The sequence below is a fragment of the Paroedura picta genome, chromosome 6 (assembly GCF_049243985.1).
Source record: "Paroedura picta isolate Pp20150507F chromosome 6, Ppicta_v3.0, whole genome shotgun sequence".
Classification (NCBI taxonomy): domain Eukaryota; kingdom Metazoa; phylum Chordata; class Lepidosauria; order Squamata; family Gekkonidae; genus Paroedura; species Paroedura picta.
The window spans coordinates 603,383-629,844 of record NC_135374.1 but is presented as its reverse complement, the minus strand read 5'-3'; the positions used below and the strand labels follow the sequence as shown (position 1 = coordinate 629,844).

General features: G+C 54.7%; 4 protein-coding genes across 4 annotated transcripts; 2 read left to right on the top strand and 2 right to left on the bottom strand.

Moving 5' to 3' along the window:
• Positions 1–1,894: 1,894 nt before the first annotated feature.
• On the top strand, positions 1,895–2,955 carry LOC143840567 (olfactory receptor 51I2-like). The gene has a single exon (XM_077344179.1). It carries the CDS (start codon positions 1,895–1,897, stop codon positions 2,849–2,851), a length of 957 nt encoding a protein of 318 aa, XP_077200294.1. The 3' UTR covers positions 2,852–2,955.
• Positions 2,956–7,024: 4,069 nt separating this feature from the next.
• On the top strand, positions 7,025–8,244 carry LOC143840566 (olfactory receptor 52D1-like). Its single transcript, XM_077344178.1, has one exon. It carries the CDS (start codon positions 7,321–7,323, stop codon positions 8,242–8,244), a length of 924 nt encoding a protein of 307 aa, XP_077200293.1. The 5' UTR covers positions 7,025–7,320.
• Positions 8,245–14,378: 6,134 nt separating this feature from the next.
• LOC143839275 (ubiquilin-1-like) lies at positions 14,379–16,499 on the bottom strand. The gene has a single exon (XM_077341065.1). The coding sequence runs from the start codon at positions 16,197–16,199 to the stop codon at positions 14,445–14,447; it is 1,755 nt and encodes a 584-aa protein (XP_077197180.1). The 5' UTR covers positions 16,200–16,499; the 3' UTR covers positions 14,379–14,444.
• Positions 16,500–22,205: 5,706 nt separating this feature from the next.
• Positions 22,206–23,594, bottom strand: LOC143840524 (ubiquilin-1-like). Its single transcript, XM_077344136.1, has one exon. It carries the CDS (start codon positions 23,592–23,594, stop codon positions 22,206–22,208), a length of 1,389 nt encoding a protein of 462 aa, XP_077200251.1.
• Positions 23,595–26,462: the final 2,868 nt, after the last annotated feature.

The following is a 26,462-nucleotide window of genomic DNA, read 5'->3' as shown; positions in this document are numbered from 1 at the left end:
AAAAATAAAGGGACTTTATTTCAGCAAACGGGCTTTTATGTGGTTTGTGCTTAGTGACTAAAGGTGAAGGACTGAAGCCAGGGAAGCCTCTAAACATAAAGAGGCTCGCTGGTGCGTTTATCCCCGCTCGCTCGGAGAAAAAAAAATGGCGATCGCTTCGCCGGAAGTTTGGAGGAGAGAGCCAGGGGGAGGGACTTTGAAGAACCAGCAACAATGGTAACGCACAGGTCTTTAGCGCTACTGTTGCAGATTGGTTGCAGGAGTGTATCGCTATCCGGAGGGTGAATCCACTTTTCTGGATTCCCCTGAAAGCGCTACAATGAAGCGCTTTTTGCGGGTCGGTTTCAGGATTGTTGCAGATTGTCTACGACGTCGTGGGTTATGGCAAATTAGTAGCGTTTCCAATTAGCAACCATTGTGCTATTTTGAAGCTGTGCGAAATGGCCCTATATGTTCACTGTCAAGGGAGTTGCTCTTACTCAGACTCAGAAAACCTTTATTGGCATACACAAACACAATCCAAGGAAACAAAATGGATTATACAATACTATGTACCCGCACTTTTAAATATCAGTTATTGATTTGGAACAGGCTTCCAAGGGCATCGGCTACCCTGGCAAGTTTAATGGGATCCTTTTCTGAAAGCCTTAATTGGATGATGGGATTTAGAATTGACTTCAGAATTTAAATCCCTCAAATATGACCGGATTAAAGTTGCTCTTACTAATAGACTCTCTGTCATGATGTTCCCAGATGTACCCTCCTGGACAGTGGAATAGGCTGCCTAAGGAGGTGGTGAGCTCCCCCTCACTGGCAGTCTTCCAGCAAAGGTTGGATACACACTTTTCTTGGATGCTTTAGGATGCTTTGGGCTGATCCTGCGTTGAGCAGGGGGTTGGACTAGATGGCCTCTATGGGCCCTTCCAACTCTATGATTCTATGATTCTATGACACGATAAACAGCTCTGAACTCTTTCCCCTAAAGACTGTCTCAGTTGTCTTCTCTCCCATGAGAGAGTAACTTTGGTTTGTGACAGATCATAGAATCATAGAATCATAGAGTTGGAAGGGACCTCCTGGGTCATCTAGTCCAACCCCCTGCACTGTGCAGGACACTCACAACCCTCTCGCTCATCCACTGTCACCTGCCACCCCCTTGAACCTTCACAGAATCAGCCTCTCCGTGGTGGATGTCTCGAGCCAAAGACCACAACCCCAGGGTCTTGTGCTGGTACCTCTTCCCTGCTAGCATTCCACCATCCAACACCAACCAGGATGCAGGAATATCAATGCTGCTTATCTCACCTGGATTGTCAAGGACATTGGGCTAATCCAGCCTCTAAGGAGGCGTGGGGTGTCAGGGTTTCCTTCCCCTGACTCATGCGGAGCCCATGACCACAGAGTTATCCGACCTGCAGTTCCCTCCTGGGGAACAGAGGGAATTATCGCAAGGCCCCACTGCCCCATTAGTGGCTGGTGCTCCCTCCCTGTGAGGATGCCCCCCAGGACATCCATCCAGAGTCTCAGGAGCCACCCAACAGGAGGAAAGGGGTGTCTTGAGCCACGACCCTTCTGGAAACAACTAAGGATCCATCCTGTAACCAGGAGGTCACTGACCGTTGCCTGGCCCCACATCTTAACCCTGGCTTCGCTTCCAGGACCTGACCAGGTTGGACTTGCTGGGGCTAACCAGCACAGGTTGAGGGGACAATGCTGATCTTTAATGGACCAGTGGGGAGGGAGAGTCTGATTCAGCAGAAGGAAGCTTCATGGGTGTTCATGGATGTTCGTCCCTCTCTTACCCCCCAGGTGTTGTGCAGGGAGAAGCAAACCAGATGCCCTGCTGTAGCCCTGATTAATGTATTTTTGTCCAGGCAGGTTCCAGGCCATGGAAATGTCTTATTCTGTGGGACCTCCCAAAAACTGGAGCCTTGGCCCGCCCATGTTCCTCCTCACAGGCCTCCCGGGATGGGAGGCCAGCAGCGCCTGGCTCTCCGTCCCGTTCTGCTTCCTGTATGCGGTTTCCCTGCTGGGGAACAGCGCTGTGGTCCTTGTGATTGTGAAGGACCACAGTCTGCACAAGCCCATGTACTTCTTCCTCTCCATGTTGGCAGTCAGTGAGCTGGGGGTGTCCCTCTCCACCCTCCCCACCGTGCTGAAAGTGTTTCTCTTCTCTGCCAGGGAGATCGGCATGGCCGCCTGCTTCTCCCAGATGTTCTTCCTACACTGCTTCACCGTCATGGACTCTGGCGTCCTCTGGGCCATGGCTCTGGACCGCTTCGTAGCCATCTACAACCCCCTCCAGTATGGCGCCATCCTGACCAGCTCCAGGATCGTCCTGATCGGCCTGGGGATTGCCCTGAGGAGCGTCATCCTGCTCCTCCCTCTGCCTGTTCTCCTGAGGCAGCTGCCCTTCTGCAGGCCCAATGTGCTGGCTCACCCCTACTGTTTGCACCCCAATTTAATCCAGCTCCCGTGCGCAGACACCAGAGTCAACAGCTTCTATGGCCTCTTCGTCTTGCTCTGCACTTTTGGGCTTGATTTCTTGTTCATCATCCTGTCCTACACAATGATAGTCAAGACGGTGCTGAGCATGGCCTCCAAGGAAGGGCGCCTGAAGGCTCTGAACACCTGCATCTCCCACATCTGTGCCGTTGTGGTCTATTACACCCCAATGATGGGTGTGTCGCTGGTGTCCAGGTTTGGGAAAGACGCTTCCCCTGTGTTGCACTTCCTCATGGCCAACATCTACCTCCTGGTCCCTCCGGTCCTGAACCCCATCATCTACAGCATCAAGACCAAGGAGATTTTCAAGGCCTTTGAAAAACTCTTCTTTCCGAAGAAGTTCTGACCTGGAATGACAGTAAGTGGAAGGCGTGCAGGATACCTTCCTTGCCCTTCACGCAATGCCTTAAGGGCCTCCTCCTTGCTCAGTTTCCACCACTGTGAATAAATCGATCCTACAAAAGCACCTGCACTATTCCCTTGTCCCTCCATGCCAGGGATCTGACCCATCCAAGCCACCACTGTTAGTCCAGTTGCCAACTCTGGAATAGAGCCGCTACAGTTGAGCCTGGTAGCATTTCAGGAGCTAACAAGAGTTTGGCAGGTATGAGCTTTTGAGCATCAGAGCTCCCTTGATACAGAAACTTCCCAGATTCCTGTGGCTCTCTAAGGCATTGTTAGATTTGAATTTTGACCAGCACGCCTGCCTTCTGGAACAAAGTCAAGCTGGAAATTATTCCAGGGTGGATTCAGGGAGGGTTGAGGCAGGGGCTGTGGGGAGGGAGTATATAATGCCACAGAGTCCACCCTCCAACGCAGCCATTTTCTCCATGGAGAACTGATCTCTGTCAGCTGGAAATCAGCTACAGTTCTGGGAGAGCCCCACGCTGCACCTGGGAGTTGGGAATCATGATTGTTAGCAGAGTTAGGGGAACAATCCAGCCCCACAAAAGCCAAATGTCTTTCAAGAACATTTAGTACGGCAACAGGAGTGGCCAAAGCATTCCAGTGGCAGAGGAAGAGTCAGGATGCACCAATTTTCTTGTAAGCAGAGAGAAGTAACTGGGACAGGCTGGTGGGGCAGGAATATGAGACACTGTCAGGGAACTCTGAACACGAGGAAGGACCCACCGCAGCTTCCTCTAGAGGTCCAATGAATGAAATGTGCCCTGGGAGCATTAATTACCTTAATGAAGTTGCTAATACAGAGGCCACATCTTCATCAAGAAGCACATAATTTCCTGCTGCTCAGGAAAGGGAGGGGCAGGGCAGGTGACAGCAGGAGGCAGTGGGGGGGCCACCACCAGCTAGGGCACATCACCGGCATTTCCTGGAAATCCTGGAAGTGATGTCATGCCTTTCTAGGAACCACCAGAAACTCTATGGCAAAAAACATAGGGCACTTGTCTCCTAGAGAGGAATGACACTATTCAGCGCCTTTTACTGAGGCCCGGTGGGGGGGTAGTTTACTCCTCTACTCTCAACCACTGCCCTAACGCTCTCTGATCGCTATGGTAATGTTTAAACATCCCTTCAGAATAAGATACAGACACGCCACAACAATGAAGTTTGTTGTAAAGGGCCAGGGGGGATGAAGTAATGGGCCGGGAGGGGAGAGATGTCGTCCTTCGGGGCCCACCTCCAATTAGTCAAAGGACCACATGTGGTCCGCGGCCTACAGGTTGGGGATTGCTACTCCAGAGGACAGAGCTTGAGGTCTGAAGTAGGATCGAAGCAAGCTTGGTCTTGACCAATGCACAGCCAGGATCCCAATACAGGGATCCAAATCAGTCCCAACCTGTTGTGACCAATCACCCACACCCATGGCTGCTCTATCGTTCAGCTTTTAGATGTCTTGGGAAGTTTGTTGTGGGATTTTCCAGTGAAGTCTTGGTGCTACTTGTATCTTGTGTCTTCACCAATAAAGAGCAACAATGATTCCTCAACCCCCAAATCTACCAAAATCACGCCCTCACTGAGGAAGATTTTTAAAATCTTCCTCCGGCCAGTCCCTGGAGTGGAATCAAACAGCCCAGCAGAAACTGTGAGTGGCAAAATTACTCCAAATAAGACATAACCAGGATTTTGAAAATTCCAAATAACATTGTGGGCAGATAGTTTCAGAAGAGGACCCAACAATGGCTGAAGAAGACAATAATCGAAGGTATGATGATGATGTCATCCGTTCAGTCATGTCCGACCCTCAGCGATTCCAAAGGGGAGTCTCCGCCAGGCGCCCCCGGCTCTGACTGCTTCTTTTAGTGGGTCATGGTCATCCCTGGGTCGGCTTTGATCGTGTCATATAGGTACAGATAATCAAAGGTATAAAGGTAAAGGTATCCCCTGTGCAAGCACCGAGTCATGTCTGACCCTTGGGGTGACGCCCTCTAGCGTTTTCATGGCAGACTCAATACGGGGTGGTTTGCCAGTGCCTTCCCCAGTCATTACCGTTTACCCCCCAGCAAGCTGGGTCCTCATTTTACCGACCTCGGAAGGATGGAAGGCTGAGTCAACCTTGAGCCGGCTGCTGGGATTGAACTCCCAGCCTCATGGGCAAAGCTTTCAGACGGCTGCCTTACCACTCTGCGCCACAAGAGGCTCTAAATCAAAGGTATAGATAATTATAATTCTAAAAATTAATGAGAATCAGATGTCACAGATTGCATGGAAATAATCTGCCACAATCGGATTCTTGCTGGGAGCCACCCCACCAGGGGCCACCCCCGGCCCCACAGCTGCCTCCTTCATCCCGGCATGAAGCTAGGAGACAGAGACCGGGGCCCTTGGCCTCATGCGCAGGAGGAATTGGCACAGCAGTGTCTGGCCAGAGCCAGTGCTGAGCCCTGGCCAAAACCCATCCTTGGTGCCCAGCCCTGCCTTCACCCTGTGGCTGCACTCCCTCCGGGCCAGTGCCCTCGGTCATGGGGTCAGAGAGAGATGGACGGACATCACACCCCTGGTCACTTACATGTCGATCCAGCTCCAGTGTAAGATGTGTTTCCACATCAAAAAGTCATTGTATTCTTCAGACATTGTTGGTTACTATTCTGAAACTAGCATAGAATCCTAGAGTTGGAGGGGACCTCCTGGGTCATCTAGTCCAACCCCCTGCACTGTGCAGGACACTCACATCCCAATCGCTCACCCACTGTCACCTGCCACCCCCTTGAGCCTTCACAGAATCAGCCTCTCTGTCAGAGATGACTCTCCAGCCTCTGTTTAACAATCTCCAAAGATGGAGAACCCACCACCTCCCGAGGAAGCCTGTTCCACTGAGAAACCGCTCTGAATGTCAGGAACTTCTTCCGGAGGTTTAGACAGCCTTTGGACAGAACCAACCATCCCCCTCCCTCCCAAGCCCTAGCCTAAAAACCTGTACTAAACACCCCCCTCCCTCCCACAAAAACACTCCCTCCCACTAACTAATACAGAAATTTTCTATGCCCCGATGGGGGGGGGCACCCCAGATCTCCCACCAGGGCCTCTCTGGGGCTTTCCTCCCACATCTTAGAGGCGCACAAGGTTTGTAGGCTGCATGCTTTTGAGAGCCCTTGCGCCCATTGCCAGAGACCCAAGTGAAATGAGATGCAGCATCAAGCAGCGGAAGCCGGGCCGACCCCCATCTGGGGAAGGGCCGAGGGCCAGATTCACCGGGCTGGATCCTGCTTCCCAAAGAGGGGTCTTCTTGTGGTTCAAGGCCCAGCTGCTGAGCGGTGCTTGAGATTGGGGAACATGATGAAATGCAGTCCCATGGGGTTTCTGCTGGGAAGTGCAACGTTTAGGGCACTCTGGATCTGAATGCACCTTGCAAGGGGGGCCACTGAAGTAGGGTTGGCATTCTCCCTCTTCCCCCACCCCCCTCCTCACACAGAAGAGAAGTTTGGAGTGAGTTCTGTTCTTGAACTGAAGCCCGCAAACCAGCTCCACCCTTGCAGGAAAGAGGCCTCTTCCGTGGTCCCTGAAGCCTGCAGGGCGAAAGGATCCCACAACTGGCGCCCTCCCGAGGGATTCCCATGGAAGCAGCTTAAGGACTGCCTCCGAAGACATCCTCCGCCCACCCACAGTCACCAGCAACCACTGCCCGTCGCCAGAGAGCCAGAGATTCCTTCCTGGGGAAGAGCTGGTGAGTAATTTGGGGGCGATTTTAGAGAGATCTCAAAGTTGTCTTGAGATTTTTTGAGAGTCAGGGGGGGGCACAGTCCTGCAAGCAAAGCAGCCTCCCTGATCGGTGTTTTGAACACCTGTCTGTTCCCATCTTGCTTGCCCTTCCTTTCAGGTAGTTTCACAGGGCTGCTCTGACCAGATCGTCCTCCCCATCTTCTCTTGCCGCCTGCAAAGAGTGTGGGCAGAATTCAGAGGGTACAGAGGAGGGCATAATTTTTGCAGACTGCATACATTTTAGGGGCAGAGGGGCTGTATATTGGGATGCTGGTCTCAGTGGTAAAGATGCTGCATTGATTTCCATTGTTATCCCCCCCCCTCCTCCTTTTTTTTTTTTTTTTAGAAAAGGGCCCACAAATGCTGCCATAGAAAATCAGCCAAAGGTGCCCCCCTCCCAGCCTGATGGGCCCCCTCCAGTCAAAGCAGCAGTCCAACCAAAGGTGATATAAAAGGCAGGCAGGTTTAAAATATCCCACGATTTCTCAAGTTCCGGAAGGCAGAAGATCAAAGCTGCTTCCGAGAAAAGTTCTGGTTCTGGTTTTTGCACGTGGCAGAGAAAGGGGGCTTGTGGTGCAGGGGGGGGACCAGACTGTCTGCTTTTGGTCCGCAGGAGGGACAGCATCAGATGGGCTTCTGAGGCAGCCGTGGCCCACCATGGCCGCCGCCAACCAGAGCAGCTTGGCTCCTCTGTGGTTCTTCCTCGTGGGCATCCCGGGCCTGGAAGAGTTCCACCTCTGGCTCTCTCTGCCGCTGTGCCTCATGTACACTGTGTCCCTTCTTGGCAACCTGGTGCTCATAGCTGCCATCGCCCTTGACCCCGCCCTCCACCAGCCGATGTACGTCTTCCTTGCCATGCTGGCCACCACCGACATGGTCTTGTGCTGCTCCACGGTCCCCAAGGCCCTCGGCATCTTCTGGTTCCACGCCAGGGCCATATCCTTCGGGGCCTGCCTCGCCCAGGTGTTCTTCATCCACTTTGTCTCCGCCATGGAGTCTGCCATTTTGCTGGCCATGGCCTGTGACCGCTACGTGGCCATCTGCCACCCCCTGCGGCACTCTGCCATCTTGACGGGGCTGGCGGCTTTCCTGCGGGCTTTCTTGGCCGTGGTGGTCCTGGTGTTCCTCTTGCGGAGGCTGCCCTACTGTGGGCACAGGGTCATCCCCCACACCTACTGTGAGCACATGGGGGTGGCCCGCCTGGCCTGCGCTGACGTCACCGTCAACGTGGTGTATGGCTTGACCGCCGCACTGTCCACGCTGGGGGTCGACTCTGTGCTCATCTGCGTGTCCTACGGGCTGATCATCCGCGCCGTCTTCCGGCTGCCCACCAAGGAAGCCCGCCGCAAGGCCCTGGACACCTGCGGGTCTCACATCTGTGTCATCCTGATGTTCTACACCCCAGCCTTCTTCTCCTTCCTGACTCACCGGTTTGGGCACCAGATCCCCCACCACGTTCACATCCTGCTGGCCAACCTCTACGTGATCGTGCCCCCGATGCTGAACCCCATCATCTATGGGGTGAAAACCAAGCTGATTCGCAAAGGGATCCTACGGTTGCTGCCGGGGAAGTACTTCTGAGGCCGCTGGGTGGCCAGTGGCCAGCAGCACCAGGGGAAATCCTGTTGGTCACTTCCCTAGCCTGAGCGAAGCCTTTCGAAGGCCCCTCCCTCCCTCCCTCCAAAGGGCCAGACCAGCTATGGCCTGTCCCTCCCCCTGATGCTGGACCATGGCCCCCACCTTGTGGAGTGGCTGCCCGAGGAGGTCAGGACACCCCCCGCAGCGATATCCTCCCACAAACTGTGCAAAAGTGGGTGTTCTTCTCATGGCACCAGAGCTGCTTTGGATGGAACAGTCCAGAACAGGGTTACCAGCCTCAGGCTGGGAAATTTCTGGAAACTAGGGGATGGTTCCTCAGAATAGCAGAATTTGGGGAGGAGATTCACCCCAGCAGGGTGCAATGCCCTACAATCCCCCCTCCCCAACAGGGGGCCTGACCTCTGCAGGCTGGACATCAGCTGTGATTCAAGGGGATCCACAGGGCTCACCTGGAGGGCGGGAATCCTTTGACTTTTCCTGTTTCATCTGAAATTGTTAGACTTAAATGAATCATATTTTTAAGATTTTGTATGTTGGTTTTATTATCTTGTTGTTGCCTTGTTGTGAACTACCCTTTTGTGAACTACCCTGATGTTCTGATGGATAAGTTGAAGGACTGCAATTTGGATTTTCAGATAGTTAAGTGGATAGGGAATTGGTTAGAGAACCGCACTCAAAGAGTTGTTGTCAATGGTGTTTCATCAGACTGGAGAGAGGTGAGTAGCGGGGTACCTCAGGGCTCGGTGCTCGGCCCGGTACTTTTTAACATATTTATTAATGATCTAGATGAGGGGGTGGAGGGACTATTCATCAAGTTTGCAGATGACACCAAATTGGGAGGACTGGCAAATACTCCGGAAGATAGAGACAGAGTTCAGTGAGATCTGAACACAATGGAAAAATGGGCAAATGAGAACAAGATGCAATTTAATAAAGATAAGTGTAAAGTTCTGTATCTGGGTCAGAAAAATGAAAAGCATGCCTACTGGATGGGGGATACGCTTCTAGGTAACACTGTGTGTGAACAAGACCGTGGGGTACTTGTGGATTGTAAACTAAACATGAGCAGGCAGTGTGATGCAGCGGTAAAAAAGGCAAATGCCATTTTGGGCTGTATCAGCAGGGGCATCACATCAAAATCACAAGATGTCATAGTCCCATTGTATACAGCACTGGTCAGACCACACCTGGAGTACTGTGTGCAGTTCTGGAGGCCTCACTTCAAGAAGGACGTCGATAAAATTGAAAGGGTACAGAGGAGAGCGACGAGGATGATCTGGGGCCAAGGGACCAAGCCCTATGAAGATAGGTTGAGGGACTTGGGAATGTTCAGCCTGGAGAAAAGGAGGTTGAGAGGGGACATGATAGCCCTCTTTAAGTATTTGAAAGGTTCTCACTTGGAGGAGGGCAGGATGCTGTTTCTGTTGGCTGCAGAGGAGAGGACACGCAGTAATGGGTTTAAACTACAAGTACAACGATACAGGCTAGATATCCGGAAAACAATTTTCACAGTCAGAGTAGTTCAGCAATGGAATAGGCTGCCTAAGGAGGTGGTGAGCTCCCCCTCACTGGCAGTCTTCAAGCAAAGGTTGGATACACACTTTTCTTGGATGCTTTAGGATGCTCTGGGCTGATCCTGCGTTGAGCAGGGGGTTGGACTAGATGGCCTGTGTGGCCCCTTCCATAATTCTATGATTCTATTGAGAGCCCCAGGAAGGGCAGGCGACAAACGTAAAACTAAATAAATACATTTTATCCCTTCCGGTCCCAAGTTCTCCATTGCTCCCACAATCCCTTGCCATAGCCCGTTGGCTCGCCTCATTGTGCTTCATCTTGCCTTTGCACTTTTGCAATTCTCCTCTGTTGTCCGATGTTGAATGATTCTCCCCCCCCCCCCCGTCAGGATCAGTCCCTGCTCTCTGCCATGTTTGAGTTCCAGTGAACCTGAGAGACTCCACCTTGGAGTGCTGTGTCTTTGCTAAAACGTTCCCGTGTAACCAGAATGCTTATGCTTGTAGTTTTCCTTTGATTCCCCCCCCCCTTCTTTGATCCTTGCATTTTCACACTGCATAGCCTCCCCGCTGTGAAACATTGTTGCCCGTGTTCCTGTAAACATCTTATCTGCTAGCCCGAGGCGCCGGGCCTGACCAAGGCTGTGCTAACTTCAACACCTTGGCAGGAAGCCTGGGATGGCACCTGGGTGACAGGGTAGCCCCCTCCCTTGGGAACGCTTGGGTTTAGGCGGGAGAATTGTATTGATATCTTCTGGTATTGATTGCTCTTCTGATATCGAACAGTCTTGACTTCGAATGTTATAGTGTTCAGAGCTACTTCCAATTAAAGCTTTCTTTCTATAGAAGTTTGTGAGTTTTGTCTGCGCTTGACACCTCCCCCCCCCCTTCATTACCGTGACGTCTCTCTTGAGTTTCTCTGACAGCCGCAGGCTGCAAATGAGCAAAATCAATAAACAAGCCCCGTTGCCTCCTCTCCGCCGCTGTTTCAGGGAGACATTAAACAGCATGGGGGGCAAGGCGGACCCCAGGGGAACCCTTAGCCTGGATGCTATGGGGGCCAAGCAGCCGTCCTCTCCCACCGCCCAGTGGAATCCCTGACCCGGATAGCCTGGGCAAGGCTCATCCCATCAGACCGCAGAAGCTAAGCAAGGTTGGCCCTGGCCAGCATTTGGATGGGAGACCTCCAAGGAACGCCAGGGCCATGATGGGGGAGCAGACGAGGACAAGCATCTCTTGCCTGGCAGCCAAGACAGGCCTGGGATCTCCTGACTATTTTACACATATGCCACGTGATCAATGAATAAAATAAATAACCACCCGCCTGGCCTCCCCCTTCCACAGGGCGACCAGTGCTGGGTCGGGTGCCAGCCTCGAGGAGTGGGGAGCCCCAAGAGCCATCGGAAAACCCTCCGGATCCATCTGCTTCTGAGGGTAGGCCATTCTAGCCAGACCCATGACCCTTGTGGACGTTCCCAGAGTCAACTTCTCCAGCTGATGGTTGGTCCAGGACAAGACCAGAACGGGAAGGCCTCCCAGCAAACCGAAATGGGCCTGTGCCCTTCTGGACTGGTTGTTGGGGGGAAGTGCCACCAATGCAGCCCTCAAGGGTTTTCCAGGTGAGCATGAAGGTGTCCATTCCTGAATAGGTCCCTTGGTCCCCAAAGGCCAGCATGGGCAGCCGGTCTCCAGCGTCTCAGGCTGAGATCTTTCCCATCAACCGCTGACCTGGTCCTTTCCCCTGGAGATGCTGCCGGGGATTGAACCGGGGACCTTCTGCCCGCTAAGCAGAGGCCCTGCCCCTGAGCCATGCCCCTCCCTCTCCCTTCTTATGCAGGGAACCTGAGCCAACCAGCATAAACAGGGACACATTTTTATGGTGTGATTCTGGAAGTCCAGCCATTGTCCAGCATCCCACATGGAGAAGAGGTTCAGGACAGAAAAGGCCTCTGTAGAGGAAGGAGCAGATGCCAAATATGAGGTGGGGGAGACAAAATGCAGGCCTCAAAGGGGCGGAGGATTCCCAAACAGATGTGACCAACTGAGCCCCTCCCCAATTTAACTCAATTAAAAACATACCCCTTTGATACAAAGTGGAGGGAGCAAGTCCCAAGAACCCTCAAGCCCCCCGGTTGTGATCTTTCCTTGGTTGCCAGCTCTGGGCTGTGGAAATCTCTGGAGGTCTGGGAGTAGAAACTGGGGTGGGGAAGGATTTGGGGAGGGGAGGGACCTCAGCAGCACCAACCCCACAAAACAGCCATTTCCTCCCGGCAGACTGATCTCTGTCCTTCATGAGTTCATGCATCATGCAGGGCGTTGGACTAGGTGACCCTGGAGATTCCTTCCAGCTCTATGATTCTTTGGAGATCAGTTGAAATGCCAGATCATAGAATCCTAAAGTGGGAATGGACCATCTACTTTTAACCCCTTGCTCAGTGCAGGATCAAGCATCCAGGAGAAGGATCTGTCCAGCCACTGCTTGAAGATGGCCAGTGAGGGGGAGCTCCCCACCTCCTTAGGCAGCCCCTTCCACTGCTGAACTAGACTCCTAGAATCCTAGAGTGGGAAGGGGCCATGCAGGCCATCTAGTCCCACCCCCTGCTCAGTGCAGGATCAGCCTCCAGCATCCAGGAGAAGGATCTGTCCAGCCACTGCTTGAAGATGGCCAGTGAGGGGGAGCTCCCCACCTCCTTAGGCAGCCCCTTCCACTGCTGAACTAGACTCCTAGAATCCTAGAGTGGGAAGGGGCCATGCAGGCCATCTAGTCCCACCCCCTGCTCAGGGCAGGATCAGACTCAAGCATCCAGGAGAAGGATCTGTCCAGCCACTGCTTGAAGACCGCCAGTGAGGGGGAGCTCCCCACCTCCTTAGGCAGCCCATTCCACGGCTGAACTAGACTCCTAAAATCCTAGAGTGGGAAGGGGCCATGCAGGCCATCCAGTCCCACCCCCTGCTCAGTGCAGGGTCAGCCTCCAGAATCCAGGAGAAGGATCTGTCCAGCCGCTGCTTGAAGACGGCCAGTGAGGGGAAGCTCCCCACCTCCTTAGGCAGCCCATTCCACGGCTGAACTAGACTCCTAGAATCCTAGAGTGGGAAGTAACCACAAAGGCCATCTAGTCCCACCCCCTGCTCAGTGCAGAATCAGCCTCAAGCATCCAGGAGAAGGATTTGTCCAGCTGCTGCTTGAAGACTGTCAGTGAGGGGGAGCTCCCCACCTCCTCAGGCAGCCCCTTCCACGGCTGAACTAGACTCCTAGAATCCTAGAGTGGGAAGGGGCCATGCAGGCCATCTAGTCCCACCCCCTGCTCAGTGCAGGATCAGCCTCAAGCATCCAGGAGAAGGATTTGTCCAGCTGCTGCTTGAAGACTGTCAGTGAGGGGGAGCTCCCTTTCCATAGAAGAACTACTCTGACCGTGGAATTTTTTTCCTGATATGTAGCCAGTACCATTCTGTTTAAACATATTATTGCAGGTAATCTCCTCTGCTGTAGCAGGAACCTTTCCTTGCCTTCCTCTAAGTGACAACCTTTCAAATACTTCAAGACAGCAATCCTGTCCTCTCTCAATCTCGTCTCCAGACTGGACATTCCCAAGTCCTTCAGCCTTTTGCCATGAGGCCTGGTTTCCAGGCCCCAGATCATTCTACTGATCTCCAGGCTCACCTTGGGGGTTGGCAACCCTGCCATCCAGAGCTCCAGCAGAGTCCAAGGTGGAGTTGCCACCTCCTTGCTGGACACCATCCTGGAGAAGGCTCAATAGAGCAGGAGTGGCCAAACTGGGGCTCTCTAGATGTCCACGGGCTTCAGTTACCATGAGCCCCCACCAGCATGCTCATAGAATCATAGAATCATAGAATCATAGAGTTGGAAGGGGCCATACAGGCCATCTAGTCCAACCCCCTGCTCAACGCAGGATCAGCCTTAAGCATCCTAAATCAGCCGTAAGCATCCTAAACCATCCTCATGGGGAAGGATAGCAAAGGGATTTTATAATGAATGAATGAATGAATGAATGAATGAATGAATGAATGAATGAATGAATGAATGAATGAATGAATGAATGAATGAATGGTCACCCCCAGAACCTGCTGTTTTCTGCACCTGGAGAGGATTTCTAATTCTGGGACATCTCCAGGCCCTGTCTGAATATTGGCAACCCTAAGACCAACCCCGCAGCCTCACAGCTGGAAGGGCAGATGCTGAAGGCTTCCCCCAAGGCCCTGCTCAGGTGTGGCACAGTCTGTGCCCTGGGGAAAACTGCCCCTCCAGCCCTGTCAGGAGGCCTTCCAGCCCCAAGCTAAGAAATGGCATGGGGGGGGGGGTAGAGCGGGGGGTCCCTGTGCTCAGAGGCCCCATGGGATGGGATCCAGAAGACTCCAGCCAGGAAAGTGTTTCTCCCAAAGTGCAAGAGAAAGGACGGGCATCTCTGCCCCATGGCGACACAAGCTCACTTCTTGGGCAGCCCTCAAGCATCTCTGGGGACGTTTTATCTGCAGGGCATCTGTCCAGCCTCCACCTAACCCGCCCACCCGCCCACCCGCCCTGCCCGGCTGTTCTGGCCGCCAGGATCCTGGCCTTGGCAAAGGAGCCACGTGAGCACGCCACGGTTAATATCCACCATGCTGACTTTAGTGGGCCAGACGGCCCTACAAGAGGCAAAGGTTACTCTGTGGCTAGGAGGCGTCGGCATGGGTTAGCTTCTCAACGGCTGCACTGATATCTCCTTCTGTGTCCATTAGGGCCTGCAGGTTCTCCTCTCGGTTGGGGAAACCCATGGCGCTCAGCTGCTCCAGCTGGGCCTCGAACTGGACCTCTGGCGCCTGCTGCTCCATGGATTCTTCTTCGTCGGTTTTGGGCCCGTCGCTGGCCAACTCCAGGCTCTCGTCTCCGGAGATGGAGCTCCCCTCGCCCGAGGAAGAGCTTTCTCCCTCGTCTGAATCCTCCATGCTCTCCGGCTCCACGTCTGGGTCAGACAAGGCTTGGAGGAAATCCGGGACTTCCCGCGTGAACGTCAGGAGGCCCGTCTGCATCTGGAGCAGGGCCTGCAATGCTCTGGGGTTGCTCAGGAGGGCGGCGACCTCTGACCTCGCTAGTTTGGGCGGCAGCTGCTGCACCCAGCCCGGAGAAGGGGGGATTTCGTGGCACGAGAGGGAGTTGCAGCGTGAGAGGAACGCCTGCATGGGACCCTCTGGGCTGGTCAGTGCCGTAGACATGGCCTGCATGAACTCCAGGTTCTCTGTGAGCTGGTTGACCAAATTCTGGATGTTCTCAGACTTGGTGATTCCCGGCCTCACCCCCGGCCCCAAGGCCAGCAGGATGTAGCTCTGTCCTGCCGCGTTCCCGGCACCGCTGGTGTCGCCGTTACAGAAGTTGTCCCCTCTGCTGTTGGACTGGGGAGCCCATGGGTTTGGCAGTGGCTCTCTGTTCTCCGTCCTGGCCTGGGGGGCGGCCCCTCCAGCGGAGGGCTTGTTCTCGGGAGGGACAAAGGAGTTGCCCTGGAACTGAGTGTCCACAGCGTTCAGCATGGGAGCTTCGATGTCGTTGTAGAACTGCTGCAATGCGCTGTACCCCCCCGGGATGCTTTCGAGGTTGCTGAGCGCCCGGTCCTGGTTCCGGATGATCTCATCCATCACGGCCGAACTGGTGGCTCCACCCATCATCTCTCGCAGGAAGTCCGGGTTGCTGAGGATGTGGCTGATCTCTGGGTTCTGCTCCGCCAGTTGCCGCATCTGCGGGACGGACATGATCATCTGCCGGACCTGCTCAGTGTCCCCAAAGAGGTTCTGCACGAGCGGGTGCTGCATCACTTCGCTGAGCAGCTCCTGCCGGGTCATCTCCTGGTCCTGGGCCTCCTGCACCAGGTCGGACACATCCGTGGCACTCAGGCCAAGGACGTTCATCCCTGTGACGCCGAGGAGGAAGCCCAGGAGAAGAGGGTTGTTGTTCAGGGCCGAGGCGTCCAGGGTCAGGGTGACCATCTGAAGCAAGAGGTTCTCCATGGTCTGGGCCACCAGCTCGTGGCAGGAGGCCATCAGGTCTTCTGGCTGGCCGTTCCACTCCGAGAGGTCCGGACCCTGTGCTGGGAGGTCCCTGGAGAGGAAGGCATTTGGGGGAGGCGCAGCACCCCTCCGTGGCGTGGAGTTCCCGGGCGGCCTCCTCTGGGACTTGATGAAAAGGTGGACTTTGGCTCCATCCCCCACCTTGTGCTGCACCAGCGTGTTCTGGTCTTTGAGGATCTCGCCCGCAAAGATCAAAGACAGCTGCTCCAGGGGGGTGTTGAAGCGCTCCGAGATCTTCTTCTTGAAGTCCTGGACCAGGATGTTCTCCGGCACGTCAAACTGCTCTTTGTGCTTCAGGGTCTTGACGGTCACTTTGATGGTGCGGAAACCAGCGGCCTTCTGCCGAGGGGGCTTCTTTCTCTCAGACATGGCTGCCCGAAGGAGGCCTGCGGTGGTGGTCCTGTCCGAAAGAGCAGAGGGGGGAGGAGAAGCCGGGAAGGGGGCTGTCTCCCCCCGCTTGTTGGTGCTTGCTGCTATAGAGGTGAGGGTTGTCCAGGGACCACTGGTCTGCTGCCCCTTTCGTCTCCACACTAGCCGAGGCCCGAGCGCACATACCAGCGAGATGGTGCGTGTCTCTTCTGCTCGCTCACAACCTGGCAGGTTCCTTCATTTTCCTCCTCTCCTCTCTGCCCCTGGCCGGGCCCTTCCTCTCTGGCCCCTGCCTGGACTGTGACGTCACCGCTGACCTCACAGAGAGCCCTGCAGTGGGGGCCATGAATGGGAAGTCCCACGAGGGTCTCCCTCCCAGGCCAGCATGGGCCTCCCTTCACCCTGGATCCCGGAGGAATCTCCTGGGGTTACAACAGAGAACAGAAATGGCTTATCCCGGAGGAAGGGGCCCTATCAAAAATGGTGGATCACAGATACTGGGGGGGGCTCCCCACATTCCCCCTCTCTCTCTCTGTGGGCCCCACCTCCACATTCCCAGGGTTGACCCCTCTAGATCCAGCTGGCCGCCAGTTCTGCTGAAGGAAGCCGCCGCTCCAGAGGTTTTTACACCCCTGCTGAGTTACCTCCTCTTCCCAAACTCCACCACCGGAATCCCCCCCCCCAAGTTGGCAAGGCCGCTGCAGGGTGTCCCCTGCCAGGCCTCCCTTGGTGCTGCAGGAAGGCAAAGCTGCTCCAGGCTCCCCACACCCCCCCCCCATCTTTTGAATCTCAGGGAGAAGGTTCTCGCTCATGGGGTGGTCCTGGCAACCAGGCTGTGATGCCTGGGGAATACGGGCTGGCAGAAAGGGTGGGGCAATTCCTGGAGATTTGGTGGCCAGAATCTGGGGGGGGGGGTGTCCTCAGGAGGGTATTCACCCTCCCCCAAAGCAGCTATCTTCTCCAGTGAAAGGGATCCCTATTGTCTGCAGATGAGTTGTATTCTCAGGAGATCTCCAGGATCGTACCTGGAACAGAAATATCCAGCGGGGTTCAGGGGGGTTCTGGCTGAGGCACCTTTCCTGCAAACCCCAGTTGCCTCCCAGGCCGCATGGGTCTTAGGGATGACTTTCTGAAGGAGGGGAAAGGGAGGAGCCCTAAGGACAGCTGGCCCAGGTCCGAGGCTAGGCCCAAGAGGAAGCCCACCACCTTCCCCAAAGAGGATGTGGGGCGGCCACTCAGCCCACCCCGGGGAGGCCGGGACACCCTCCCCCAGCCCCACTCACAAGCACTTTCCTCAGTGACCACCTAGCCTGGACTGTAAAAGGAGGCGGCTAGAAATACCTCCCCCCCCGCCTCCCCCCCCCACACTCACTGTGGGCTGACATGGACCTACTGGGTCCTGCTGAGTCTGATGAGGGGGCATTCCTGGGGGTCAGCTGTGAGTTGGAGATTTGGGGGATAGCGAGTGAAGAAGGTGGGTTTGAGGAGGGGAGGGACTTCACCCTCCAAAGCAGCCATGCTCTGATCCTGAAGACGTGTCTCCCCCATCCTATCATGACCTGCTTGATTTTTCCTGCCTAAATGCAGAACTTGGCATTTATCACCCTGTCATTGTCGTCGTGGGGCAGACCAGCCTCTCCACTTCACCACTTGCCTTGAGGCCTTGAGGCATCAGCCCAGTTTCTCCGGTCTCTCCAGACCCAGTCTGGACTCTGGAGGGATGGTCTGTGGCTGAGGTTGTTACAACTCCCCACCCCGACCCCGCAGAACACTATGTGAACCCTAAATGACATGAGAACAGATTAAGAGTCCAGAGGCACCTTTGTTTGTTTGTTTATTTATTATATTTATATACCGCCCTCCCCGAAGGCTCAGGTTGGTTTACATAAAACATGAACGATAAAGATAATTCAATATTTAGAACAGTGAGAATACAATAGCCACAGGAGGCAACCTAGTGGAAGAGTAAACAGTGGGGAGAACATTAAGTCAACTAATGCATACAAATGGCCTCGTGGGTTGGACGGATCAGCAGTGGCAAGCTTACCTTAAAGGAGAAGTCCCTACTTTCTCTCAACTTCTGTTGGATTTTTTTCTCCCTCCTCTGCCTTCTTCGGTCCTCTCTCCCTCACCCCCTCCAAGAAAAGAAAGAAAGAGGCTTGGCTCCCCACCCCCTTCTGAACTACCTTAACCACGTGCAGAACACTTTCTTGTTTCAATGGGGGGGGGGAGAGGAAGACCCGAGTTCAAATCGACCTGAATTCAGCAGGATTGACAATGGAATAAACAAAGTAAGTGCAGACTCTGCCTGGGATGGGTCACTGTAGCTTCCTCCAAGCATGCTGATAATTGGTCCGCAGCAGCCTTTTCAAGCAACGTACCCAGAAATGCTAAGTGCGAGATGGGGCGGTAGTTGAAAGGCTGTTGCGGGTCCAGTGATGGTTTTTGAGCAGTGGGCAAACACTCCCTCTTTTAACCCTCTCCCTCCCGGAATTCTCCTGTTGAGAGGGAGAAACCGACAAAGCTTTCTCCAAGGTACAAGCATTTGTGGGCACGCCCACTTCCTCAGTTACAACATGCTGAGCAACAGGACTTGCCAAGTAATTATGGGCCAGTCAACCAGCAAGCAGAAGAAACCGGATACCAGTCTGCCCCCAGGCTCAGTCCTCACTTCAGGACTCTTCAATAGAAATGTGCCCGAGACGATATCCAAAAAGTTTGCTGAAGTTTATGATGCCACAGCAACATGCAGTCTGATGCAGATCAGTCGACAGGACTGAGGAAATTCTGGCCAGGGAAATTTTGCTTGACCGCCAATGGCAGCTCCTCCCCAGTCCGGGAGAACCAGAAGGCTCCTGTTTCTGCCTCAATAATGACCTGGCCAACCGTGAACGGTAAGGTAAAGGTAAAGGTATCCCCTGTGCAAGCACCGAGTCATGTCTGACCCTTGGGGTGACGCCCTCTAGCGTTTTCATGGCAGACTCAATATGGGGTGGTTTGCCAGTGCCTTCCCCAGTCATTACCGTTTACCCCCCAGCAAGCTGGGTACTCATTTTACCGACCTCGGAAGGATGGAAGGCTGAGTCAACCTTGAGCCGGCTGCTGGGATTGAACTCCCAGCCTTATGGGCAAAGCTTTCAGACGGCTGCCTTACCACTCTGCGCCACAAGAGGCTCTCCGTGAACGGTACGTCTACCTAAAAGGCACCCGACTTACACAGGACCCAAGTCCCGTGGCAGGACCCTGGACAGCTCCTGGAGTGCTAAAACTGCATCTTACCAACTCACACAAGGCAACCTCCTCCCACAGTGATGTGGCACCACTTGAGATGCATCTGCAGAAACACTTTGATGCTCAGCTTTGGGGCTGGGGTCCAGGACTGCAGAATATGGTGCTTCAGGGGCCTCCACAAGCCCCACGTCCACAGACTGGATGCCCAATTCAATACCACATTGGGAACCATCAGTGGATGTATGGAAACCACTCTGACCTCTTGGTGACCTATATTTTGTTTCACTGCTGCCCCCTATCTCTGGGGGCAAGAGTCTCTTCTTTGTGAATGTAGAGAGATCATCAAAAACAGAGAGCTGCCCATCCACAAAGACATGAAGAAGAAGAAGAAGAAGAAGAGTTGGTCCTTATATGCCGCTTTTCTCTACCCGAAAGAGTCTCAAAGTGCCTTTCCTTTCCTCTCCCCACAACAGACTCCCTGTGAGGGAGGGGAGGCTGAGAACAGCTTTATCAGTGCTGTGGCAAGCCCAAGGTCACCCAGCTGGTTGCATGTAGAGGAGGAGGAATGGGGAGTCAAACCTTGCTCGCCAGATTAGAAGTCCACACTCCTGACCACGACACCAAGCTGGCTCACTACACGTGGCTCATGCCAGCCTATCCTTATTAGCAATAAGATCTGCACAAATCCTGCAATCATAAAATGTTGATCTAGGCCGGGTACAGTTGGCTGCAAAGATGAATGCAGGCAGTTCCACCCAATATTTGTGACCTGAAAAACACCAATGAGGAGCTGACAGTACTTGTTCAGGTTGGACAGACCCTAGAATCATAGAATCATAGAATCATAGAATCATAGAATCATAGAATCATAGAATCATAGAATCATAGAATCATAGAATCATAGAATCATAGAATCATAGAATCCTAGAGTGGGAAGGGGCCATACAGGCCATCTAGTCCAACCCCCTGCTCAACGCAGGATCAGCCCTAAGCATCCTAAAGCATCCAAGAAAAGTGTGTATCCAACCTTTGCTTGAAGACTGCCAGTGAGGGGGAGCTCACCACCTCCTTAGGCAGCCTATTCCACTGCTGAACTACTCTGACTGTGAAAAACTTTTTCCTGATATCTAGCCTATATCGTTGTACTTGTAGTTTAAACCCATTACTGTGTGTCCTCTCCTCTGCAGCCAATGGGAACAGCCAACGGGGACCCTCACTCAGCGTCATCTTCACGGCCATTTGAGCCTAAGAATATCTGGGCGTTTCCTGGCTTCTCAGTTGTGGTGCCAACTGTTGCCGGGCGATGGCACCCTTGCCTGGGTGCGTGAGGTGTCTGCTTCGAAAGGAGCCCAGAGGAGCAGGGTGGGAGAGACCCCCGTGCCCCCCGGGAGTCAGCTGGGGCGGGGCCAGGGCAGGGCAGTCACTCTCGGGCAGCCTTCCTCAACTTTGTAACCCCCGAGACCTTCTTCAGGCTTTGAGTAACCCTAGAAGTGGCGCAATCATGCGGAAGATGGTTGGGAAGCAGAGCTGTGGACACGCCCACCCAGGGCCCCTCCCCTTCCCCCTGCAGGCCCCTCATTGGCCAATTCGGGAGGGGTGGATGGGTCAGCATAACCATATATGGTCATACCACCTGATAAATGTTCAGCAATTTTTAATACTTGTGACGAAATGCCCCCTTGCTATTTCAAAAGGACAGTTTTTCTTCCTCTGGGGTGGGGGAGAGAGGGGGAGGGGCTGCTATCTCATGTGAACTGACCTGGCCAGGAAGGAGGTACCTGGAGGGGGGGGCAGAGAAAGAGCTTCCTCTCCCCAGAACGCCCAGGTGAGGGGCTCCCCTTGCAGCGTCTCCTCCCTCCCAGTGCCCAGGGGCTGGGGCTGCGGGAGGCCTCAGGTGTGAGAAACGGGCAGATGGGATCCTGGCTCTCCTAGCTGCGATCCTGTGCTTAGCCAGGTGGGGGCATCAGTCACCCAGAGAGTTCGTTTGACCACCCGCCTGGACTTGGCCACCAGCCAGATCGGGGTGGGCAAGGATGGAGCTGGGGCTGCAAGGCAGAAGCGGGCCGGTTCCGCCACAAAAATACACACAAAAATTAAGTCACTCCCACCCCTTCCATCAAGAAACCCCAGGGTTTAACGGACCCCTGGTTGAGAAAGATACCTCTAGGGAAAGGCCCCTAACAGCACGGAGGAACAAAGTGTGTGTGTCTGGGGGGGGGCATTATTCCTCCCTAGGCCCCTGAAAATGCCACGACCTCCCCTGTCACGGTTGTTCCATGTGAGCCACCATACCTCAAAGTTCAGCACAGGCCTTGCCAACCTCTAGGTGGGGCCTGGAGATCTCCTGGAAGTGCAGGCGGGGAACCCTGGTGAACCCCCCCCCCCCGATATTCCACTGTGAGACCCTTCAAGTGCCCTCCATGGAATCTAGCTGGGCACCTCTGAGAAACCAGCCACCTCTGGTGGATTTTGCAGCCCAAGGCAGGAGAAATGGCACCTCAGCTCCCCTCCTCCCCTTCTGCCAGAGGCTTTCAGGGGGCACCCCTTGCGCACCCAGCCCTGCTTTCGTCTCCCACCCCCCAGGAAAGGAGAGCTCTTGACAAGGTGGGGAAGACAGATGGCTTTCCTTTATAGCACAGGAGTGGCCAGTTCCACTCAGGCCATGGCAGCCCCGCGTGGCCACCCTGGTCACTCCCGGCCATTGCACTGCACCAGACTCCTGTCCATCCCAAGAGGGCGGGGCCGCCCTCCCCAAAGTCCGAAGGGCCAATCCCGCTACTCAGCAATGGCTGTGCCTTGGCCGGGAGGGGCTCCAGGCGCCGGCCCCCCTCCAGTGGCGCTCTCCAGGCCTCGCAGGCGCAGCGTGAACCAGGGGATGAGGACGGGGGCTTCGGCCAGGAGGGTCTGCAGGCCCTGCTCCATTTGCACCCAGGCCTGGATGGCGGTGGGGTTGGACATGGCGGCCGTCATCTCGGGGCTCTGCATCTGCTGGGAGAGGCAGGTCACCTGGTCCTTGATCTGCTCCTGCTGGCCGGCCTGGGCGTTCTGGGAGGCCAGCAGCGCGTTCTGCATGAGAGAGAACATCATGCGCTTGGTGTAGGCATTGCAGAGGTTCACGATCATCATGGGGATCTCGGCTGGGTCTGGGTTCAGGGCGCACCTCGTGCCGAAGGGCTCCACCCCGGAGCAGCTGTAGGCGAGGTTGGGCAGGGAGGGGCTGGGCCCGAGCGGGTGGATCCAGCTGCTGGAGAGCCCCCCTTCCTCGCTGCACAGGCTGGTGGTGCTGGCCGAGGCCAGAGGGTGGGGCAGCAGGCAGTCCTGGCTCTCCGGACGGGGGCCCTGGCCCCGGAGGGTGCCTTGCTCTGGGAAGGGGCAGGGGCTTCTGCCCAGGGTGGCGTAAGGGCTGGGCCCAAAGCAGTCCTGCGCCGGGTTGAGGCCCGGCTCTTGCATCTCGCTGTTGAGCTGCCGCAAGGGATTGTCCCCCCCGGGGATGTTGCTCTGGAGGCTGACCAGGGCTTGGTCGGGGCCCTTCAGGTCTGATACCATCTCCGGGTTCCGGGCCAAGTCCATGATCTCCCGCATCTTGTCCAGGATGACGCGCATGATGTCGGCGTTGTTCAGGATGTGGCTGATGGAGGGGACCTGCTGGGCCAGCTGCTGGATCTCGGGGTTGGCCAGGATCACCTGCCGCACCTTCTGGACCACCATCTCCGAGGTGGGCACCGGGGGCCACTCCGGACTGGAGAGGCTGGCCTCCGGAGGGCCCCCCCATGAGGCAGGAGTGCCAAGGCTGAGGGCGCTTTGGGACGGGGCCTGGGTGCACGCGGGGAGCCGGGGCCCGTATGGCAGCGGGGGAGGCTCTTCCGGGTCTCTCGCCTGGGCCCGGATCACCAGGTGGACCGTCATCCCGTCGTTGATCCCACACTGCCGGAGGGTGGCTTGGTCCTTGAGGATCCTCCCGAAGAAGACCAGCACCAGCTGGCCAGTCTCGCAGCTGAAGCGCTTGGCGATCTCCTCCTTGAACTGCTGGATGGTGTAGGTCTCCGGGAGCACAAACTGGGCACTCACCTTGGGGGACTTGGCCGTCACGCAGATGAAGCTGGGGCTGGGGGCCATCTCCGGGCAGGGGGCGGAGCCCTCTTGACCTTTGCCCAGGATCTCCATGGGGACGGGAGGCAGTCGGGAGCTGGGAAGGAGCTGCCAAAAGAGTGCTGGAGGTTTCCGCAGGCCGGGATCCGGAGGGGTCTGCTGCCCTGCAGTCACTGTCTCAGCAGGGAAAGGGACCCGGAGGTGTGCATCACAGCCGCCCCCGGCAGGCTCTTCCTCTCTCCCCTCCCGCTTTCCTGCCTGCCTTGCTCCCCGCTCAGGGCCAGCAGCAAGGGGGGGTCACTGTGACATCAAGGGTGACGTCACCCACTTCCCACATTAAAGCTCTCAGGAGGGGGCAAGAGGAGACCCCTCCCCATTTCCTTCAGCACTTGCCTTCTGACTTTGGCTCCCTTCGGCAGTGGGGAAAGGCAGCAGGCGGATCTGGAACGGGCCGGCAGCCCACGCGGTCTGCCGTCCAGCCTGACTCGGACACTCCGTGGCTCTGTGGCTCCTGCCCTGTGTTCCTGCCCAGGAGTTACAGCCAAAGGGAGGGGCCCTCCTGACCTGGGCCGTGGGCACAGGAGACAGGGCTTTTTTGGTGGCAGACCCATCGACCAGCCTCCCCAGGGAGGTGGAACTGGGCTCCTGAATTTAGGAGGCAGCTGAAGATGGTTGCATTAAAGTGGCATTTTAAAAAATGGTGGTTTAAAACACCTTGGGCCATTCCGCACTCGTTCAAAATAGCACAATGGTTACAAATTGAAATCGCTACTGTTTTGCTATTATGCACAACGTCGTTGACAATCTGCAATACTCTTGAAACCAATCCGCAAAAAGTGCTTCGTTGTAGCGCTTTCAGGGAAATCCCAAAAAGTGGATTCACCCTCCGGAAAGCGCTACACTCCTACAACCAATCTGCAACACTAGCGGGAAAGTTCTGTGCGTTACCATTGTTGCGGCTTCTGCAAAGTCCCTCCCCCTAGCTCTCTCCTCTGATCTTCTGACAAATCGATCGCCATTTTTTTTTCTCAGAGAGAGCAGAGATCAATGCACCCGCGAGCCTCTGTTTACCCAGCAAGGCTTCCCTGGCTGCAGTCCCTCCCCAGAGCTGTTTTAAGTCACCAAGCACCAAGCACCAAGCAACACACAGCCCTGTTTGCTGGTTTATTTTCCCTTTATTTTTCACTGTATTTTCGGCTGAAAATCGCACCAGATTCGTTGCAATGTGTGTGTATTTTTTTAAAAAACCTTCCTTAAAGGGAAAGGGGCTTGTTGGGAGCATGATAACGGCCGCCCATTGGCTGCTTGACGGCCAGGGGCGGGACAAAGCTCAGCAATAGCGCTTCCTGGCTAGCGATTTTTGCCGAGACCGGAAACCTGTGGGAAACGATAGAAACGCAACTGGATTCCACTACAAAGCCAGGTATGCATAACGACGAATTCCACTATTTAAAATGGCATATTTTCGTTCTGCAACCAATTTGCTACAGAGATCCTGGTGTGGAATGGCCCCTTGTTTTGGTTGTATTGGTAAGGAAGAGAGACAGCTTTAAGTAGGCAGATACAGATGGTGGCATTATGTGCTGCTGTTGCTGTTGCTGCAACTATCACATGATACCCTGGCCAATGAAAGACTTCTATCACTTGATGACTTGGCATAGCGACCAGTAGAAAGACCCAGTGATGAATCTGCCCTGTTTTTTATCAGTCTTTTAGCTGGTTTACCATAAATCTGCCACAGGTATGGTCCCAACACGGAACCGTCAATTCCTCCCAAGAAATGAAGCATGATCCAAAGGAACCCCAAAGGCTGCTGATAAATCAGTTCCAATAACTTGCGTTTATTTGTTTTGTTTGGTTTAGGCAATCAGAACGGGATCCTGGCTGTCAAAAACCTGCTTTCCTGATCCTGCCTCAGGGATTGCCCAGGAATTTCCCAGTCTGGAGATTTGTTGTTGTTGTTGGGTGCGAAGTCGTGTCCGACCCATCGCGACCCCATGGACAATGATCCTCCAGGCCTTCCTGTCCTCTCCAATTCCCCGGAGTCCATTTAAGTTCACACCGATCTGGAGATAGCTTTTAACAAAAACTTACAGGGCATCACTTGGTGTTGAGCTCAAATGCTGGGGTCGCTCTATCACGTGCCAGATGCAGCCCCCCCCGCCCCCCCTGCTTCCAAGAAGGATCTTCTTGCCTCCAGACTGACTCGGTTTGCTAAGCGTTGCTGGACGAGACAAGACTTCCCTCGCCTGGGTATAAACTGCACGGAGCTTTTATTCCAACCCCAGGTCGATTCGGTCCCTGCCCTCTACACAGAACGCGATTTCCGTTTGGATTTGGGGCGATTTAAAATTTCCTTCTGCAGCAAGAAGGATTGATCCGGAGTGACCCTACCTTTATTGTACGATATCTTAGAGTGCTTTTAAACCTCAATATTTAAAGGCTGTTTTGAATCTGGGCTCTCCTCCGTGGTAGAGGACCCGTGATTGGACACAGGTGGTCATGGGACAAACTTGTCTTAAAGGAGAAGCCCCTAATTTCTCTCAACTTCTGTCGATCCTGGATTTTTCCTCCATCCTCTGCCTTTTTCGATCCTCTCCCTCCACCCTCCAAGAAAAGAAAGAGGCTCCCTGCCTGGCTTCTCCCCCCCCCCCCCACTTCAAGAAAAGAAAGAAAGAGGCTTGGCCTCCCCCCCCCCATTCTGAACTACACTAACCACATGCAGAAAACTTTCCTGTTTCAATGAAGGGGGGGAGGACGATGCGAGTTCAAAACAATCAGAATTCAACAGGATTGACAATGGAATAAACGAAGTAAGTGCAGACTCTGCCCTGGTCTCCTCCTGTCCCCAGCTCTTCTCTGAGATCCTGACTGGGGCTGGGGACAAGAGCAGCAACCTCTAATCTGGCAAGCCAGGTTGGATTCCCCACTCCTCCACATGCA